We start from the raw sequence: 21,504 nt of genomic DNA, 5'->3' as shown, positions 1-21,504 counted from the left end.
CTGTAACCATTTCCAGTAGATCATAAGAAAAGAAAAAGTATACCTTTATTGCTAATTCAAAATTATTTTAGACTTCCTAGACAAAGCTTAAACACAATAAATATAAATAATTACTATCAGTTTGCAAGAGTAAGCTAAATTGTCTTTATTTGTATATTAATAAATAAATGGTTTTTTAAACTGAAATATTACAATAAAATCCAGGAAAATTTGTATGTAAACTTAGCATGTGACCCATCCTCTCATGAAGTCAAGAACTCCAGAATCCTCAAAATAATAATAATTAAAAAAAAACCCTAGACACCAAAATTAAAATATTTCATGTTAGAAAATGACATAAAGTTAAAAAACAATGATTTAGAAAAAAAATTTTGCAAGTGTGAGGAAATGCATTTTACTTAATTTCTTACCAATCTTATTTAAGAAAAAGACAAGTAGTCCAGTAAAATAATTGAAGTAATTCAACAAACTATTTACAAGAGAAGAATTAAAATGGAAAATGAGCAAGTAAAAAGATGTTTAATCACAAAAATGATCAGAAATATGCAAATTATAAGTACAGCCAGATACCATTTTTTAAGACATTAAATTGGCCTACAATTTTTTTATTTAAAGTCAGTTAGCCAACAAATAGTACATTAGTTTCAGAAGTAGAATTTGATAATTCATTGGTTGCGTATAACACCCAGTCCTCATCACATCACATGAAATGGGCCTACAATTTTAAAAAATAATAACATCTAGTGTTGGTAGAATATTAATTGCTACAATCTTTGGGAATTAATCTGGCAAAATTGATTAAAATTAAAAGTACTATGATTTATGCCTGGAAAGCCACTTTGGGATTTTTATCCCATACAAGTAAATGTGTATGTATAGGAGCTGATTGCAGCATTGACTTCAGTAGTATAAACGTATTATATCTTTATCAACTGAAGAACTATGGAATATTATATGACTATTTAGAAAGAATGTGTTTGAGCTATGTCTGTTGTCCTGATGAGATAGATGCACATGTATTGTTCAATGGAAAAATCAAGTTGTAAATTAAAGCATATAATATGATTCAGTTTTTATATAAAATAAATCCTACAAAGGAGTTCCAAAAAATCTGTTGCATCTCTATACACTAAAAATGAAGTAGCAGAAAGAGAAATTAAGAAAACAATCCCATTTACAATTGCAACAAAATAATAAAATACCTAGGAATAAACCTAAGCAAGGAGGTGAAAGATCTGTACTCTGAAAAGTATAAAACATTGATGAAAGAAACTGAAGAAGATACAAATGGGAAGATATTTCATGCTCATGAATTGGAAGAAACACTTTTGTTAAAATGTCTATGTTACCCAAAGCAGTCTACATATTCAATGCCATCCCTCTCAGAATACGAGCTACATTTTTCATAGAACTAGACCAAATAATACAAAAATTTGTGTGGAGCCACCAAAGACCCTGAGTAGGCAAAGCAATCTCAAGAGAAAACAAAGCTGGAGGGATCACAATCCCAGATTTCAAGATATACTACAAACCTATAGTGATCAAAACACTATGGTAGTGGCACAAAAATAGACACATAGATCAATGGACTAGAAGAGTATGGTCAGTTAATCTATGACAAAGGAGGCGTGAATATACAATGGAGAAATGACAGTCTCTTTGACAAATGGTGCTGCGAAAGCTGGACGACATCATGCAAAACAATGAAGTTGGACCATTTTCTTACACCAAACACAAAGATAAACTCAAAATGGATTAAAGACCTGTGAAACCGAAAACCAAAAAACTCCTAAAAGAAACCATAGGCAGTAATTTCTTTGATATTAGCCATGGAAACATTTTTTTAGGGATGTCTCCTCAGGAAAGGGAATCAAAAGCAAAATTAAAATACTGGGATTACACCAAAATAAAAAGCTTTTGCACAACAAGGGAAACCATCATTAAAACAAAAAGACACCTACTGAATGGGAGAAGATACTTGCAAATGGTATAGCCAGTAAGGGGTTAATATGCAGTATATATACAAAGAACTTACACAAGTCAACACCAGATAAACAATCTGATTAAAAAATGGGCAGAGGACTGTAGAAAACAGTATGGAGTTTCCTCATATAGTTAAAAACAGAACTACCCTATGATCCAGGAATTACACTACTAAGTATTTACCCAAAGGATACAAAAATAATAATTTGAAGGGATACATGCACCCCAATGTTGCGGTTGCATTATCATTATAATTGTTGCATTATCAACAATAGCCAAATTATGGAAAGAGCCCAAATGTCCATCGACTGATGAATGGATAAAGACGTGGTGTGTGTGTGTGTATATACACATAAATATATATATATGTGTGTGTGTGTGTGTGTGTGTGTATATTAGAATATTATTTAGCCATCAAAAGCAAAGAAATCTTGCCATTTGCAACAATGTGGATGGAACTAGAGAGTATTATGCTAAGCAAAATAAGTCAGAGAAAGACATACCATATGATTTCACTCGTATGTGGAGTTTAAGAAAAAAACAAATGAACATAAGGGGGGAACGAGAGGCAAACCAAGAAACAGACCCTTAACTATAGAGAACAAACTGATGGTTACCAGAGGGGAGTGGGTGGGAGGATGGGTGACGTAGGTATTGGGGATTAAGGAGGGCACTTGTGATGAACACTGGGTGTTGTATGGAAGTGTTGACTCACTAAATTCTACACCTGAAACTAATATTACACTGTATGTTAACTAACTGGAATTTAAATAAAAACTTGAAAAAAATAAAAAATGGGCAGAGGACTTGAACATACATTTTTCCAAAGAAGACAGACAGATGGCCAACAGACACGTGAAAATATGCTCAACATCACTAATCATCGGCAAAATTCAAATCAAAACTACAATGAGATATCACCTCACACCTGTCAGAATGGCTAGAATAAAAAAGACAAGAAATAATAAGTGTTGACAAGGATGTGCAGAAAATGGAACCCTCATGCACTGTTGGTGGGAATGCAAATTGGTGCAGCCACTGTGGAAAATGTTATGGAGTTTCCTCAAAAAATTAAAAATAGAATTACCATATGACCCAGTAATGCCATACTGGGTATTTACCCAAAGAAAATGAAAACACTAATTCAAAAAGATATATGAACCCTTATGTTTATTGCAATAGCATTATTTACAATAGCCAAGATATGGAAGCAACCCAACTGTCCATTGATAGATGAATGGATAAAGAAGATGTGATATATGTGGCTGAATTATTCTTATAAAAAAGAATGAGATCTTTGAGATCTTACCATTTGCAATCTGAATGGACCTAGAGGGTATAATGCTAAGTGAAATAAATCAGCCAGAGAAAGACAACTATCATATGGTTTCACTCATATGTGGAATTTAAGAAATAAAACAGACAACAAAAAGAGACAAAAAACCAGACTCAACTATAGAGAACAAACTGGTGGTTGCCAGAGGGGAGGGGTGGGGGGATGCGTGAAATAAAAGAGGATTAAGAGTACACTAACTTTGATGAGCACTGAATAATGTATAGAATTGTTGAATCAGTATATTGTACACCTGAAGTTAATATAACACTGTATGTTCATTATACTTCAGTTTTAAAAAATGGACATAGGATCTGAATAGACATTTCTCCAAATAAAGATGTACAGATGACAAAAATGCATATGAGAAGATGCTCAACATTTATCATGAGAGAAATGCAGTCAACATTGGGAGATAGGGGTGGGCGAGTTGTTGATGTGGAATGGAGAGTGACTGCTAGTGGATATGAGGTTTTCTGGAAGGTGATGACATTTTATCGTGGTGATGGTTTGGGAATGTACTAAAACCCATTGGATTATATATTTTAAATGGGTGAATTATATGGAATGTGAATTATATCTCGAAGTTGTTATAAAAAAAAGCAGTGTGTGTGTAGACACACACACACAAATCTCAACGAACTATTTCTATACACCTTTTAGAATGAGTTAATTATGCAACACACATTGACAATACCAAGTGCCAGTCAAGGTGTAGAGCAGTTGGAACTCTTACATCGTTGATGCGATATTCCATTTTGGAAAACAGCTTGGCAGTCAGCTTTCTAAGTTAAACATACACCATACTACCCATCTACCCTACTCCCGCATATTACCCAAGAGAAACGAACAGTTCTGTTCACACAAAAACCTATATGTGCAAGTCTGTAGTTCCTTTATTTATAATCACCAAAAGCTGTAATAAACCCAAATTTCCTTGAATGGGGAGTGAATAAACAAACTATGGTTCATCCATACAGTGGAGTACTAAGCTGAAGAGGAGGAGAGAGGAATGAACTAGTGCTATCCGTCTAAGAACATAGGTCAATCTCAAATGCATCATGCTAAATGAAGGAAGCTATGTACTATACTGATTCCAATTATATGACACTTTGGAAAAGGCAAAACTGTGGAGAACTATTTGGTGGTTGCCAGGGCCTGGCGTTAGAGGGAGTCATTGAATGCAAAGTGGTATGAGGAAGTTTGGAGGATGTAGGAACTATTCTCTATCTTGATTGTAGTCATGGTTATACAACTGTAAGTATTTGTTAAAACTTGTAGAAGTGGTTACTAAAAAGGATGGATTTTTACTGTATGCATTTTTTTTTTTTTTAGTTTTAAGGATTAAATAATTTTACCATAGGTAAATTATTTCTGTGTTTTTCATAGGTATTTATTAAGTTGTCATTTTATGTTTGACAAGATTGTTCTGTGTTTTTTTGGTCTTTATATTTTAGTTATTTGTAAACACCTTGAAGGGACATTTTGGCAGTCTGACTAAAGACTTTTCTTCAGTTTTGATTTTATTCCTTTTAAACTTTTCATTCCATTTCATTTTTGGGTTAGATAGATGCAAAGACCTTCAAAAGGGGATGAGTTATTGGTGAACTGTTCATTAAATATTAGGCAAATTGATTTTGTATGACTGACTAGCCTTGACCACCTTGTAGTATTCCTCAAGGGGGTGTACCGACCTTAATACGTGGTCTGGTGTCTTTCTGGGACATATCAACTGCATTGCTGATGAGAATCCGAGAGTCGTGTGTAGCTGTCAGTGTGTACTATGTGTGGAGGCCTATTGGGAGTTTTGCTGGCTACAGGATCCACGTGTCCTGCGTATCTCACTCGTAGGCACTAAGACCACCACCGAGATGCTACTGTTCAGGTGCTGGCTGCTTCCAAACTTTCTTCTGTTTCTTCATTACCCAGAAGATAGTCTTTGGTCAGGGCCAAATGGATGTTTTGGGCTGAACAGAAGGAAACCATTGTTCCCTCAGTCTTCCAGCCTTGGGGAGCCTAATGACTTCATGCCACACGCAAGCAGTGTTGAGCGCAGGTGCATGCTCAAGAACATCAGCCCATCAGATGTTGGCAGTACTACTCTGTGAGCCTTTAATTTCCTCCCTGGAGTCAGCAGGGCTCTGTGTTGACTGATGTTACTATCACAGCACAACTGTTGCTTTCACAGATAATCAGTGGAAGTCACATAAATGCAGACACCCTTGCCTCATAGACATGGGTAACTTACTGGTTGTTTTACTTGTCCAGGAGCATTCATTTAGTGTTCAAAGTACTGACATTCTTTAGAATTCTGGCAAAAAGTGAATATAAGACAAAAAGAGAATCAATAGTGAGTAAATGTTTGAGAATGAACAGCAACTCAGTAACTCTTCCATGATTTTGTGTGGCCCTCACAACCTCAAAATAAAATCTAAACTCCTTACTGTCATTTAAAAGATAATTCATGGGGTGCCTGGGTGGCTCAGTCGTTACGCGTCTGCCTTCGGCTCAGGTCGTGATCTCAGGGTCCTGGGATCGAGTCCCGCGTCGGGCTCCATGCTCGGCGGGAAGCCTGCTTCTCCCTCTCCCACTCCCCCTGCTTGTGTTCCCTCTCTCGCTGTCTCTCTCTCTCTGTCAAATAAATAAATAAGAATTTAAAAAATATATATATAAATATATTTAGGGGCGCCTGGGTGGCTCAGTCGTTACGCGTCTGCCTTCGGCTCAGGTCGTGATCCCAGGGTCCTGGGATCGAGCCCCGCATCGGGCTCCCTGCTCAGCGGGAAGCCCGCTTCTCCCTCTCCCACTCCCCCCTGCTTGTGTTCCCTCTCTCGCTGTCTCTCTCTCTGTCAAATAAATAAATAAAATCTTTAAAAAAAAAAGATAATTCATAATTAGGCCTGCCTGCTTCTCCGGCTTGCTTCCCTCCTTTCCTCAAGCCTCAGCCTGCGATGTAGTCAAACTAGACTTACCTTCGTTTCCTCTCCTGCTCTCCTCTTCACCAAGCTAATCACGCGTCAGGTCAAAGAGTGAGTGGCATGCTCTCGGGAAACCTTTGCTGGTTTTGGTGCCAGGTGTCCTCCCACAGAAGCCTGAACTTGTGGCATTTACTGCACTCTACTACTATTGCTTATTGAATTACCTGTAAACTCCTTAAAAGCACGGCTTTATCTATCTTCCTTCCTTCCGTCCTTCCTCCCTTCCTTTCTAAGATTTTATTTATTCACTTGACAGAGTGAGACAGCGCAAGAAGAGGGAGGAGCAGACTCCCCGCCGAGCAGGGAGCCCGATGCGGGCTCCATCCCAGGACCCCGGGATCATGACCTGAGCCGAAGGCAGATGCTTAACCGACTGAGCCACCCGGGTGCCTCAGGGCCTTATCTTTCTTGCTAACCCTGGTATTCCCAGGATAGTGTCTGGGATGTTAAATATTTAACCAAATTTTCTAAAACTGGAAGGACAGAGGGGCCTGTCGTGACCATAGTGACCTTATCAAGTGTTCTGGTTAGCTCTTTTTCTGTTTGTGATTATTTTTAACCCATTTTGCGACTGTGAAAATACCGAGAGTGACTTTTTTTCTCATACCTCCTCCTTCAATAAGTTACGTAACTTCTCTGGATTCAGTTTGTTAATCTGTAAAATGGGTCTAATAGTTGATGCAGGGTTGTTGAGAGAATTAAAGAAGTACCTGAAGGCAAGCAATGGCTTCAAATGTGGGACTCCGAGGTTCTTGCTCTCTCCTGTGCAAACAGAAGGTAGAGGCAGGGCTCCTGGTAATATTGCTCTAGTGACTAGGCCTTAATTGTCCTGAAAGGTGATTCTCTTTGACTCTTTTTCTTTTTCACTTGTCCTCTAATAGTGTCTCAGTCGTGAAGAAGGTATTGAGTGGATCAAAAAAGAAAGACTTCCAGCATTTCTGGAAAGCGATTGTTACTTTGAATACAGGTATTATAGTCCCATCAACAAACCTATTTTTTAATTGCCTGGGTTTTTTTTTTTAACCTAAAATCATTTTTCCATACTTTCTTGATAAAATCACATACTTTTAAACCCACTGGAGTTTGTATCCCACCTGCTATAGTATGTGAGTGATAGAGCATTTGTAAAAATCACTTAACTTTTCCAAAGAGATCTCAAAGAAATAGTACCTAATAAATGTATTTCAGTTGTGCTTCTTAGATCATTATGTTTTAAAAATTATCTACTTGTGATAATGGTATTTATGTGCAGGCTGTTAAAAAACAAATGTGTCATGAAAAAGAATGTCATAGTGGACCAAATTTTTCTTTTATGTTTCCTGACTTTTAATGTGTAAGTACCTAAACATTCTGAAATTTTACTAAAATTTGACCTATACTTAGAACCACCATATTAAAAATCAAAGTAAAATAAATTAAAACAGAGTAATTATTAATTAGTAGTTCTGTGAATAAGCCATTAATTTTAGCAGATCCTAAGAGAATCATTGTGCAGAGTGAGGAGATGGACTTGAAAATAAAATAAAATTTTAGGGTTTTTTTTTTCCCTGAATTCTACCGTATTTGAAACTTATTTCAAGTTTGTATGTTTTCTAAAATGCAGATTAGCCAAATTGGTCTCACAAGTAAGATGGAGTGTATCAGGCATGAACATCACATTCAATGCAGATTTTTCCCCCTGGGTCCTGAAAAAACCAGCCAGTCTACCACCACCTGTTGTTGATGAAGAGAATGTTATCATCATGAAAAAGTTCTACATTTCTCTTGGCGAGGTAAAAGTATGAGTGTTTCGTCATGACTTGGCATTTCAAGGAGACTTCTTTTTTTTTTTTAATTTTTTTTTAAGATTTTATTCATTTATTTGAGAGAGAGAATGAGAGAGAGAGAGCACACGAGAGGGGGGAGGGTCAGAGGGAGAAGCAGACTCCCTGCCGAGCAGGGAGCCCGATGCGGGACTCGATCCCGGGACTCCAGGATCATGACCTGAGCCGAAGGCAGTCGCTTAACCGACTGAGCCACCCAGGCGCCCCTCAAGGAGACTTCTCATTTTAGGGATAGGAATTTCATTTGTACCACTTGAAAAGGGGAAATGACTTCAAGTACTTCCTTTTTTTAAAGATTTTTTTTATTTGAGAGAGACAGAATGAGAGTGCACAAGCAGATGAAAGGAGCAGAGGCAGAGGGAGAAGCAGACTCCCCGCTGAGCAGGGAGCCCCACATGGGGCTCGATCCCAGGACCCCGGGACCATGACCTAAGCCGAAGGCAGATGCTTAACCAACTGAGCCATCCAGGCGCCCCGACTTCAAGTACTTCTAAGGCAGATTTAGCAAAACATTTTGTGGATTTATGCTGACTTCTTTACTCTGCACTCTTTCACCTGAAATGTAATTGGTATTATTATCCTCATGTGTACAGAGAACCAAATGCAAGATTGAAGAACATGCTCAGTGTCACCCGTGAAGCGAGGAAGGGTACCTTGAATTGTATCCATGGTTTCATTGTTCATTGCAAAATTTTCATTGTTTGGAATCTATAATTTTTGTACAAAATGATGATAAATTGGGTCTTCTCCTCCCTCTTGTTAAGATTATTCCTCAGTAGTAAAATGCATGACCCTTTAACTGTTATCAGATAAATTTGTCCTCCATGAAGAAATGCTGGGTTGTATGAGTGCATTTAAAGAGATCTAACCTAGAATCAGATGTCCTTTTGGAGAGTCATGGTGTAGTAAAAACCATTGTTTGATCTCTGGCCTCTAATTATCAGGTCTTCTTTCTGGGAACACATTTCCTATACACAACTCTCTACAAAACCAGGAATTGCAAATAAGTGGCCCAAGTGTTGCTGCTCTCCTAGTTTCCATTCATGACAGACATTGCTAATCAATCATGGCAATTTTCCTGCTGAGCTAGGACTTGGCTCCAAATTCTTTTCAACACAGCCCTCTAGGCAAGCACTTCCAATTGATCAAAGATGTCATACAAAAGGAAAACTATTTGCCATCTCTGTCGGAATAGATAGACTTAACCTATCTTACCTGACCATTTATTTTCATGTGTAGTTCCGATTTAATTTTGTAGTTTGGTATTTCTATCTAATATTTGGCAAAAATGTTTGAAATTTTGCCAGTTGCATTATTTCCACTGAGCTAATGCTGGGGATGTACGAAAAGCATATTGTACTTCTCTCTTATACTTATTTTTAAGTATTTATTTTTTCTCTTATGTATTATAGGAATGTCAGGAATGTCATAAAAAATGTACTGATAGTACAGCTCAGAAAACATACAACAGGAAGAATCAATCTAGGGAAATAAATCTGATTCCTTACATGTAAATTAAACTGAATGTAAGAGAGTAAAATTTAAGCTAGTTTACTTTTGCTATTTTCTGTGATGAAAAAACTCAATTCTGTCCACTTGATTAATACTTTAACTCTCTAATATCCTTTTTTTAAGATTTTATTTTTATTTATTTATTTTAGAGAGAGAGACAGAGAGAGTGAGGGGTAGGGGCAGAGGAGGAGGGAGAGGGACAAGCAGACTCTGCACTGAGCTTGGAGCCTGACACAGGGCTTGATCTCACGACACTGAGTTCATGACCTGAGCCAAGATCAAGAGTTGGATGCTCAACCAACTGAGCCACCCAATCGCCCCACTAATATCTTCTTAATAGCTCTTGAACTTTGAGGATTCAAAATTCTTTGAGCCCTTAAATCATTTAAATCATGACTGTAGATAAGGATTAATCTTTATGATGATAACTGGTAATATGTCTTTGAGTCTTCATTAAACATCTAAACACAAACAATTGACTCATCTTTCAAGCATATTAAGTGGACTAGTTACCTACTTTTTTGTCTGACTGACTACTTACTACTTCTCTAGTTTTTGCTTTGCAATCTTTTTTGCACAGTTGAAATAACAAGGACTTTTGTTTATTGGCCTCTCTCAATTCCCTAACAGTTCTTCATTATTTTGGCCTTCTCTCAGTGCTTAGGATACTGCTTGGAATAGAGTAGTCACTCAATAAATATATGTTGAATGAACATATAATAATAAATGACTTGGTTTTATTTTTTTTAAAGATTTTATTTATTTATTTGAGAGAGAGAGCGCGAGAGTGGGGAGGGTCAGAGGGAGAAGCAGACTCCTTGCTGAGCAGTCCCGATGCGGAACTCTATCCTGAGACTGAGCCGAAGGCAGTCACTTAATCAACTGAGCCACCCAGGTGCCCAAATGACTTGGTTTTAAAGGAAGGAAAAGAGGGAACAAAAGGAAATTAGAATCTTTCAAAGCTTTTATCCACCCAGGAAACCTAACTTCTAAGAGGGGTAGTGATCATATAGGTGGCACTTTTCATTTCTCTCTCTTGCTTTTTGGTTCCATTGTGTGGCCCGACTTGCCCTGCTAATTCTGTATCATAGAGAACAATACCTATTCCGTTTGAACCCTGCCTATTTTGTGAGTATTCCTGAGGCTAAGGGCCAACCTGCTGACTCAGCTGGAGAAAGGAGAAAGGAGAGTAATGCTGGACACTCCCCTCTCTGCTTCTGTTGAACAATCTGGATTATTTTAGAAAGATTGTGAGGATATTACTGAGAGAGGCAGGCAGAGGAATTTTCCCAGGAAAGCTGAGAAAAGGGCTTCTCAGGACTGGGGTTCTGGAAGCTGAAGGTCAGCTTGGGAATTGGGTCAGCTGGCTTGAGGGTGCACAAAGGAAAGGAAAATTTGAAGGCTCCATCCAGGGGCAGATGGAGTCAAGAATCAATTTTCAAGGAGCGTACAATCCAAGAAAAGCTGTGAAAACTGAATTTACGGCAAAGGGGCAGTTGAGCTTGGGGAGGTTTTCAGTGCTCCTGAGAGTAAGTCTGTCATGTTAGGGAGGTGTCGTAAAAAACGCGGAGCCAGATCAGACAGAATTAGGGGCAGGGAATAATTGGGAAGTTGTAAATGTGGGAGTAGCTGGCAAAGGATGGAGCCAAGAACTGATGAGCCATGTGACTGCCAAGATATGGTGAGGTGGCCTGACTCTATAATGAAGTGGGCAAGTAGGGTTGCATGCCTCCGGTGGAAGAGTGGGGAAGGATTTGATGGATTTGGGGCTCATTTTTACCTTTGGTCATCTAATATCCAGATAATCTGAGTTGAAATTTCCTTCCCATTATTCTCAAATAATGAATTTTTCTTTTCTTTCATGGCATAGTTTTCCCTTTCATATTGCACTATGCAAATTTAACGTTCTAGTGACGTGTCAAGGTCTGCGACTGGGAGAACACTGCTGATCTTAACGTTAAACAAAGGTGCACCTTTCTTCCTAGGCCTCCTATACTCAAACAAAAGATTGGTTTGCATTAGCCAAACAGAGTCTTCAAACAGCATCGACGTTTTCATTGCCATCTTGTGTAGTCCACAGCAAACGTGAAACACCAGTTGTTTCATCTGTTTCTGGTAAGCAGAAAGGACAAGAATGATTTCAAAACTCCTTAAATCCTTGGTTATTGGTGTTCTAATCTTCCAGTACAACACATAGTGGTGGGGGAGAAAAATAATCTCCATTCCTACCCGCCCCCCCCCACTTCACTTTCCACTGTTTTTATTTTTAAAGATTTATTTATTATTTTAGAGAGAGAGAAATAGAGCAGGGGGAGGGGCAGAGGGAGAGAGAATCTCAAGCAGACTCCCTGCTGAGCGTAGAGCCCACCGTGGAGCTGGATCTCACAACCCTGAGATCATGACCTGAGCCGAAATCAAAAGTCAGGTGCTTAACTAACTGACTGAGCCATCTAGGCGCCCCTCTGCTGTTTTTTGAGAGGCAACGGGGCATAGGAAAAAGAGAATGGGTTTAGATGGGTTAATGCTTATTAGCTGTGTGACTTTTTAAAGTTATTCCACTTCTTGAGAGCCTTGCTTTTCTTATCTGTAAGATGAGAATAATGATACACACTAAATGTCTAGAAGAGGCCTGGCCTAGTGCTGGGTCCCTCATAGGCAGCTGGTAAATGTTTGTCTTGTCTTCACTTCCTGTGACAGTTTACAGATTCTTATTATTAAATATTTGAAATTAAGTGGGCAGAACTTTTCTCTCCTCGTGAAAGTACATAGTCGTTCATGCAACTTGAGTTTTCCTTCTAAGTTCAGACTTGTTTTTCTCCTTGAAAAACAGATACATTTCTACCGTGGGGAACTTTTGTGGACGATACCAACTTTTCATAGATATAGGAGGAAACTTCCAGAAGTGGGTGTCATTAACATGATATTGCTAGAGGAAAAAATCTAGCAATGCGACTCAGGAGAGAAACTTAGCAATTCACTAAGTTCCTAATTCTTTTGAAAAGTGTAAGCAACCTCTGAGGACATTAAATCTGGGTTCTCTAGAATTGAACCTAAATCTAGGTAAAGAAGGAAAATAGTCTCCTTAATTGCAAATAGCTGAATTTATAGGTTTCTTGCTGTTTCCCCCAAATAGTAAAGTAGAAAATTGGAGAGCAAAGATAGTGAAAGGGTAGAGAAAGGGTAGCAGGAGGGTGGTGAACAGAAATGCGGGCCTTGCTCTCTCCCTCCACTTCTGTGGGACTGAGTGTATACCCAGCATCTTTTCATAGGTTTACAAAAGTCTAGTCTCTTAATATTGGGGGGACTTAGTATCTTCATTTTCTTTCTCTTTTTTTTTTTTTTTAAAGATTTTATTTATTTATTTATTTGAGAGAGAGAGAACACATGAGAGGGGATAGGGTCAGAGGACGAAGCAGACTCCCTGCCGAGCAGGGAGCCCGATGTGGGACTCGAAGCTGGGACTCCAGGATCATGACCTGAGCCGAAGGCAGTCGCTTAACCAACTGAGCCACCCAGGCGCCCCAGTATCTTCATTTTCAATAAAAATTGTAATAAAACACTTCCAGTTCACTGGGATTTGAAACTATTACTGAGAAAATGGCCATTGAAGTGGGGAAACAGATGACAACAGTTTTCCTGCTCTGTGGCATTTCAAGCGGTAGATTTGCCATGTGAAATAAAGCACTGACATCAGATATTTCACTGATTTCTAAATAAGGAGAAAATAAATAAATCTAAATAAAGACTACATGTCTTTAGAGAAAGTGTGAAACAATCCATTTGTATTTGTAAGCCTTCATAAGTACCTTATGCCATTTTGTAATTTTGATAGTAGGTTGTAAGTATGATAGCGATTGAATCTTTTGGTTAAAATAGTGAATTTTTAAAATTCTGATATGACTCCAGTTCTGATATGTTCATTGATTGTCTAATTTTATTTTATCTTATAGCATGACATATTAGAATATGTACAATTGTTTAATGTACATATGCTAATTGTTTAATAGATTTGGCCTTTACATATGGACATTCTATATCAGCCTCAAATATGACATTTTTAAAAGTGCATAATGTCTTTTTGAAGATCCTCTGTAATAGGGATGTCAAATATTTCATTCATCTGCCACCATTATCCACTTCCATGTCCAAGGAAGACATTGCCAATCCTGTTAGCAGTTTTTTCTCTAGTGGTATCAAATGTGGCTTCAGAACTCCCCCTTCTGTACACAAAGTGCCTACCTGTGCCAAACCCACTTACCATGCTGGCTCTGCAACATCTAGTTAATAATAAAAGCAACTTTGTATTCGTATCTGATCTAATAGCCCTTTATGATTTAATGCAGACAGCTTTATCTTTGATGATGGAATTCACCCGAGGATAAAAAGGGACTCATCTGAAACCATTAGATTAACTTCTCATTTTGAAGAAGAAGAAGAAGAAGACATTGGGTCCATCTCTCTACAAGACACTCCTTCTCAAGCCCTTCTGAGAATATACCTTGAGAGGCAACAGGATGCTGATGAAAGCCTTATATTGCATTTCTCAACATGGGAAGAATTTTTAAGATCTTATGTAACCTTTATATTGAGAGTAGCAATTCATCAAATTTTTGATGAGCCACTGATGGAAAGCCCAGATTATATAAATTTCAACAAGGTAACAGAAGTGGTGCTTGAGGAGGGTTTTGAGCCTATCCCTGGCAGGAATGTTTTGTTAAGTGAAACATTTCAAATCACAAGTGAAAAGTCAGAAGAGATGTTAGAACAAGCAAGTTCAAAGAGTGAGAGCATTGGACCAGAAACCAGGGCTGATTGGTGTATGTCTCACAAAGCTTACGATATTGGCAATAGAAAGGAGTTTGAAAGATTTAAGAAATTTATAAAAGATACATTAGGAGAGAGATATTGGTCATTATGGATGGATATTGAGAGGTTGAAAGTCCTTAAGGACCCCAGAAGACATCAAAGGTATGTCTAGTTTTTACTTTCAATAGTTGTTTTTTTTTTTTTTTAAATTATGGAGTATTAGTTTGGGTTCCTTAAGCACAGGCAGAAAGCCTGAAATAAAGATAAAAATGTAATTTATACTTTTAGAAATGAATAATAACGTTTATTTTATTATAATAATACTGATTTTACTAGTTCTGTGATTTTGTAATTTTCGGATACAAATAGTGGTGTTTGGGTTCACATATGTTTTTTCCCATGGATTCTAAACCTGCTTTCAAATCAATCATTCTGTCTTATTTTTATAACACTGTAGTGATATATTTTTTAGAGAAAATAATTTTTCTGTTATATAACCACACTGACTTCAGATACCTTATATAAAATGTACCTTATGCCATGGTAAGAGACTGCTGTTCCTAGCAGCCTGCTCAGTTAACAAATCCCGTGATCTTTGGTTGGATGCCACTTGGACATTCATATCTGAATAAGATATCTCCTAGATATGCCACATATCCTCTAGAGAGCCTCCTGGTTGTCTGATGGGTCCAGGTCCTTATTTGCCTATCCCATGTGTTTTAGATTACGGTAAGTCTTAACAACCTTAAGAGGACCCTGCTTTAGGAAGGTTTTTATCCTGTCTATGTTCTCCTTTCTGCTCTGAAGCAGATCAGTACAGTAGATTGCAATTCCCAGGAAGGATTTGACTGAGTGTATACTAGTAACTGGGTTATTCCACTTATTTCAATGGCATTCAGATCATAGAGCTCATTTTTGTGCATACTTATAGGATCAGGGGTTATCAAATGGTTGATTATGCAGCCATGAGTTGATGGATCATGGAGTAGAAAGCCACTACCACTTTTCAAGATATATTAAGGAAGTTATATGCAAGCAACCTATATAAATTCTTCAGGATCAATCCTGTATTAGTTCCTGTTGTTGCTGTAGCAGATTGCCACAAATGTAATGGCTTTTATTTTTATTTATTTATTTTTTATATTTCTAGGATTTTATTGACTTCTTTTTAAAGATTTTATTTACTTATTTGACAGAGAGAGAGACAGCGAGAGCAGGAACACAGCAGGGGGAGTGGGAGAGGGAGAAGCAGGCTTCCCGCAGAGCAGGGAGCCCAATGCGGGGCTCGATCCCAGGACCCTGGGATCATGACCTGAGCCGAAGGCAGACGCTTAAGGACTGAGGCACCCAGGCTCCCCACTTTACTGACTTTTAAATAAAGTTCACATAGTATCTTCTTAAAGCCTTTGTATAAATATTAGTGATTTTGTTGTAACTTTGATTACATGGAAGATGTATATTAGTATCTTAGTCTTTTAAAGCAACATAAATTTATTCTGTCACAGTTTGGAATTAGGAAGTCTAACATGGGTGGGTAGGGCTACATTCTTTCTGGAGGCTCTAGGGGAGAATTCGTTTCCTTTCTTTTTCCAGCTTCCAGAGGTCACCTGCTTTCCTTTGTTCATGGCCTTTCCTCAATCTTCAAGCCAGCAGTGTAGCATCTTCTCTCTGAGGTCTGCTTCTATCCGCACATCTTTTCTCAATGACTCACCCTCCTGCCTCCTTCTTAGAAGGACCCTTGTGATTACATTAGGGCCATCTGATAATCTAGGATAATCTTCTCAAAATCCTAATCACATTGGGGCGCCTGGGTGGCTCAGATGGTTAAGCGCCTGCCTTCGGCTTAGGTCGTGATCTCCAGGTCCTGGGGTCAAGCTCCATGTCGAGCCCGATGTTGGGCTCCTGGCTCAGCAGGAAGTCTGCCTCTCCCTGGGTGCCTCTCCCCGCTGCTCGTGCTCGCTCTGTCCCTCTCTCTTTCTCTCAAATGGATAAATAGAATCCTTAAAAAAAAAATCCTAATCACATCTGCAGAATGCCTTCGACCATGTAAGGTAACGTTCAGAGATTCTGGGAATTAGGACATGGACATCTTTGGAAGACCATTGTTCAAACTACCAAAAATACCCTTCTTATTCCCATAATTGTAAAAAATATTTTTATCTCCACATTGGTACTCCTGTAACTCAGTGTTGGTTTTGAGATAGTTCATTACTTGTCTGAAACATCTTAGAAGTGAAAACATTTGGTTTGTTGAATGTCATAGCAATGTGTGTGGATTTGTTTTGTTTTAGACATCTTGAGAAGATGAAAAAATGCTATCTAGTAAGCAATGGAGATTGCTACCTTTCTGCAGAAATATTATCAAAACTTAAACTGCTAGACGCATCTCAGTGGAATGAAGAACACTTAAGAAATATTCAGGCTGAGGTTGTAAAACCCTTACTTCTATATTGGTGAGAAAAATAATGTGAATCAAACTTATTTGCTTTTACTTTTCCTAGGCAGGTTACGAGTTATACTTCTTTGTCTTACTGATTTATTATTTACTGAGATTTAAAATGACAAGATTATTAAATCTTTTGCCTTCCTTAAAGTCAGTCAGAGAAAGACAAATACCATATATTTCATTCATATGTGGAATTTAAGAAACAAAACAAACAACGATTTAATGAATATCATGAAGCAAATACTTATGTAACCACTACGTGGGCTGGGAAATAAAACATTGCCAAGACCCCTGGAGGTCCCTTATCGATCACAACACCCTCACTCCCCCTTGGAGGTAACCACTATCCTGACTTTTGTGATTATCATCCTCTTACTTCTCTTTATAGTTTTACCAACCATGTATGCAAATAAATCCTTAAGCATATACTTTTCTCTGTTCTACAACTTTATATAAATGGAATCATGTTGTATGCATTCTTTTGTGTCTTCTATCAACATTACATGAGAGAATTGTCTGTAATTGTGTTTAAGAGTTTTATTGATTTTCATTGTTGTTTATTGGTATTCTGCATGAATATACCATAATTGCTATTTTTTTTTAAACATTTGGGTTGTTCCCTACTTTTCACAATTAAAAGCAGTGCTGTAATGTATATTCTTGTACACATATCCATTTTTCTACAGCAGTTGTATCCATTTATGCTCTCATCAACAGAATAAGAGAGTGCCCATTGTTGTAAATCCATGGTAGCATTTAATATTGTCAAACTTCTAAATTTTTGCGTATGTGTTTAGTGTGTTATTGGTGTCATGTGGTTGTAACTGGCATTTCCCTGAGTACTAGTGAGGCTGATAATCTTCTCCATGATCAGTCATTTGGTCATTTGGATTTCAATTTTCATTAATTGCTTGTTTATCTCATTTGCGCATTTTTCTATTGGGATATATATGCACACACATATGTACATACTCACACACATACACACATCATATTGAATACAGTTTCTTTGATCATATTATGTGACATACCTTCTCCCACCCTCTAGAGCTTGAGAATTAAGTTGTGTGCAGTGTACATGAGAACTCATATGATGGAAGCATGAAAAAATAATACACCACCAGTTTATGATTGACTGTGAAACTTATTCCACAATATTTGATGAAGTTACATAGTGGCTAATAAAAAATTAATGCTATGAGTGAAATAATAATGCAAGATTAAATTGATAGGGGCATTTTAGATAAGCAGAGACTTTTAGATAAGCAGAGACTTATGGGGGTCCATATGAGTATAGTATAATGATGGAAATCAGAAAATTGAGACACTTAGATTTTCTGGCCAGCACATGTATGCTTTATTGGATAAGGATCTTGTAGATATTCCCACTTACTGGTTGACATGAGAATAAGAGGTCATTTTGAATATTTCCAAGTATGCAAGTAAAGGTTCTGAAATATAGTTAGGATGACCACCTAGATCTATACAGTGTTCTCTCTGAATCTAAACTAATTATGAACTTTGGATTTTCTTCCACTCCCAACCTGTGTTCACATCAGGGGAATATCTGCTTTCTTCCTGTTTTAAAGGGAGGCAGTTTTGTTGTTGTTGTTTTTGTTGTTGTTGTTGTTGTTGTTGTTTCTACCAGGACCTGAAATATGGAGTGAGAATTTGTCTTTGGGCTGTGGCATCAGGGAGGAAACCTGGTCCAAGCTGCAAAAGGCATCAGGCCTGACAGCTGGGGTTAGCCCTGTAGCCAATAAAGAGCCCACAGACTAAATACCAGGATAGCCATCCAATTAAGCACGGCCTTGACATTGTGCCAAACATTCTTTTTCCTGGGTTTCTGGAAGTAGTGTTGGTCTGTCATTTATATAAACTGTTGTAAAACTAATTCTTATCTTTAAATTTAAGGCTTGAAAATAGAGCATATGAATCAAAATCCACTTTAGTAGTATAGTTAAACATTCTAAAAATGTCTTTATATTTTAAAATGTGAATTTCATCTACCAGTTTTTTTTATTATGTTCAGTTAGCCAGCATATAGTACATTGTAAGTTTTTGTTGTGGTGTTCAACGATTCATTAGTCGCGTATAACACCCAGTGCTCATCCCAACACATGCCCTCCTTAATGCCCATCACGCACTTACCCCATCCCCCGCCCCCCTCCCTTCTGTAACCCTCAGTTTGTTTCCCAGAGTCCAGAGACTCTCATGGTTTGTCTCCCTCTCTGATTTCTTCCCATTCAGCTTTCCCTCCCTTCCCTTGTGGCCCTCCGCTCTATTCCTTATGTTCCACATATGAGTGAAACCATATGATAATTGTCTTTCTCTGCTTGACTTATTTCACTTAGCATAATCCCCTCCAGTTCCATCCATGTCGATGCAAATGGTGGGTATTTATCCTTTCTGATGGCTGAATAATATTCCATTGTGTGTGTGTATACACACACACACACACACACACACACACACACACACACACACTACATCTTCTTTATCCATTCGTCCGTTGAAGGGCATCTCGGTTCCTTCCACAGTTTGGCTATTGTGGACATTGCTGCTATGAACATTGGGGTGCATATGCCCCCTCTTTTTACTGCTTTAAAATGACCACATATGCATTTTATGTTTATTTTACTAGAAACTGTAAGTTATTTTAAAAAATTCCTTCAATACAATATATAGATTTCTTTTTCTTATCAAACAGATAGTAATTTGAATGTAATTTTATTGTTTTTTTCCTAGTGTATATTGCCTCTTTATATGAGTGAGTGTGATTTCAGGCAGTTGATATATCGTAGACAAACTTTTTTTTTTAAGGCGAGGCAGCAGAAAAAAAGTGGGAATTTTTAGAAAAAGGATTTGGTAAGACTGATCATTGTGAGCATTGGCATTCTAGATTTTGTAGGCTTTCGATTTTTGAGGCTTATTGTCTAGCTTAATCTTAAATTTGTTTTTCCTTTGATTAGGGCACCAAGATTCTGTGTTACTCATTCATCCTCAGCAAAACATGCTAGTGCTGAACTGAAATTCTGGCACCTCCGTCAAGAGAAACCAAGGAAGGATGTTGACCCATTTCCACAAATGGCAACCCTCTTGCCATTAAGACCTAAATCTTGCATTCCACAGATACCTGTTATGCAGGTTGGGTAGACATTGATACTTTGATTTCTTTATTAAGTTTATGATAAAATATCTATGCTTGGGTTTTGTGCACTAATACTTAAGTTTTATAATAAGCTTTTTGGGGGGGGGGTTGTTGTTAATGTGCATCCTGCAACAGTTATGAGTTAAGAAAACCCATGGTCTGTTCTCCACCAAGCAACCAGAGTGAGCCTTTAAAAATATATGATCAGGTCACTCACCGGCTCAGGATTCCCTAGGGGCCTCCTCTCTCACTCAGAATACAATCCCAGGTCTTTACACAGCTATACACACCCCTGCTGACCTCCTGACCTCATTTCCTACCATTCTCCTCGAACCTGGTCTACTGCAACCACACTGGCCTCTCTGCTGTTCTTGGAACACACCATGCAAAAATTGGGAAGTGGTGCATTTGTTGTCCCCTTCACATGGAGCACTGTTCTTCCAGCTATCTATGTGGCTTGATCCTTCACTCACTTTAGGTGTGTGTTCGAGCATCACGTATCCAGAGAGGCTGTCCTTGACATTTCCCTATGAGCACACTTGCATAGGATGGCACAGATGCCCTCCATCACTGTGCAAGCCCTCTGCTGTGCTTGATTTTGCTTGATAGTACTCATGACCACGTGATTAATGTTTATTGTCTTATAGTCTCCTACTGGAATATCAGCACTTACCCAAAGTGCCCGGCACATGATAGTTGCTTAATAAATATGAATGAATGAATGAATGAATGAGAAGTAGCAACAGCAGAATTAAAAGTAGTGAGTACTTTTTATAATGGGGGAGAATAAAATAGTACAAAAAGATAAGGACAAAGTCAAAAAAGAAAAGGGAAGTTCAACTTTATACAGAAGAAGTAAATAACCCTACATACTTTGTAGCCAAAACGTGCATTTCAGGAGTAAAGAGCCTTCTTAATCTTAATAGCCTTTATTTATTTATTTTTTATTATTTTATTATTTTTTTAAAGATTTTATTTATTTATTTGACAGAGAGAGAGACAGTGAGAGAGGGAACACAAGCAGGGGGAGTGGGAGAGGGAGAAGCAGGCTTCCCGCGGAGCAGGGAGCCCGATGCGGGGCTCGATCCCAGGACCCTGGAATCATGACCTGAGCCGAAGGCAGACGCTTAACGACTGAGCCACCCAGGCGCCCCTTATTTTTTATTTTTTAAAAGATTTTTATTTATTTATTTGACAGAGAGAGAGAGCACAAGCAGGGGGAACAGCAGGCAAAGGGAGAGGGAGAAACAGGCTCTCTGCTGAGCAGGAAGCCTGACATAGGGCTGGATCCCAGGACCCCGGGATCATGACCCGAGCCGAAGGCAGATGATTAACTGACTGAGCCACCCAGGCGCCCCTCTTAATAGCCTTTAAATGTGTCACAGAATGTTAAGTGTTACCAGCCATAGTCACACACAACCCCTTCTAAAGAGATTATTTTATGTTCAGGGTATCTTATTTTAAAAGGTAGA

At 38.2% G+C, this 21,504-nt stretch overlaps 1 protein-coding gene across 1 annotated transcript in view; it reads left to right on the top strand.

Moving 5' to 3' along the window:
* The window catches only part of RGS22 (regulator of G protein signaling 22), a 121,995-nt gene that overhangs the window by 30,270 nt on the left and 70,221 nt on the right, over nt 1–21,504 (top strand). Inside the window, 6 exon segments of the mRNA XM_021688416.1 lie at nt 7,176–7,261; nt 7,898–8,066; nt 11,615–11,744; nt 13,973–14,597; nt 16,727–16,888; nt 19,854–20,028. Coding sequence (XP_021544091.1) covers nt 7,176–7,261; nt 7,898–8,066; nt 11,615–11,744; nt 13,973–14,597; nt 16,727–16,888; nt 19,854–20,028 — 1,347 coding nt within the window.

This window comes from Neomonachus schauinslandi, chromosome 4 (assembly GCF_002201575.2).
Source record: "Neomonachus schauinslandi chromosome 4, ASM220157v2, whole genome shotgun sequence".
NCBI classification, from domain to species: Eukaryota; Metazoa; Chordata; class Mammalia; order Carnivora; family Phocidae; genus Neomonachus; species Neomonachus schauinslandi.
Note: the sequence above shows the minus strand (reverse complement) of the source record. Positions and strands in the feature narration are given on the sequence as shown.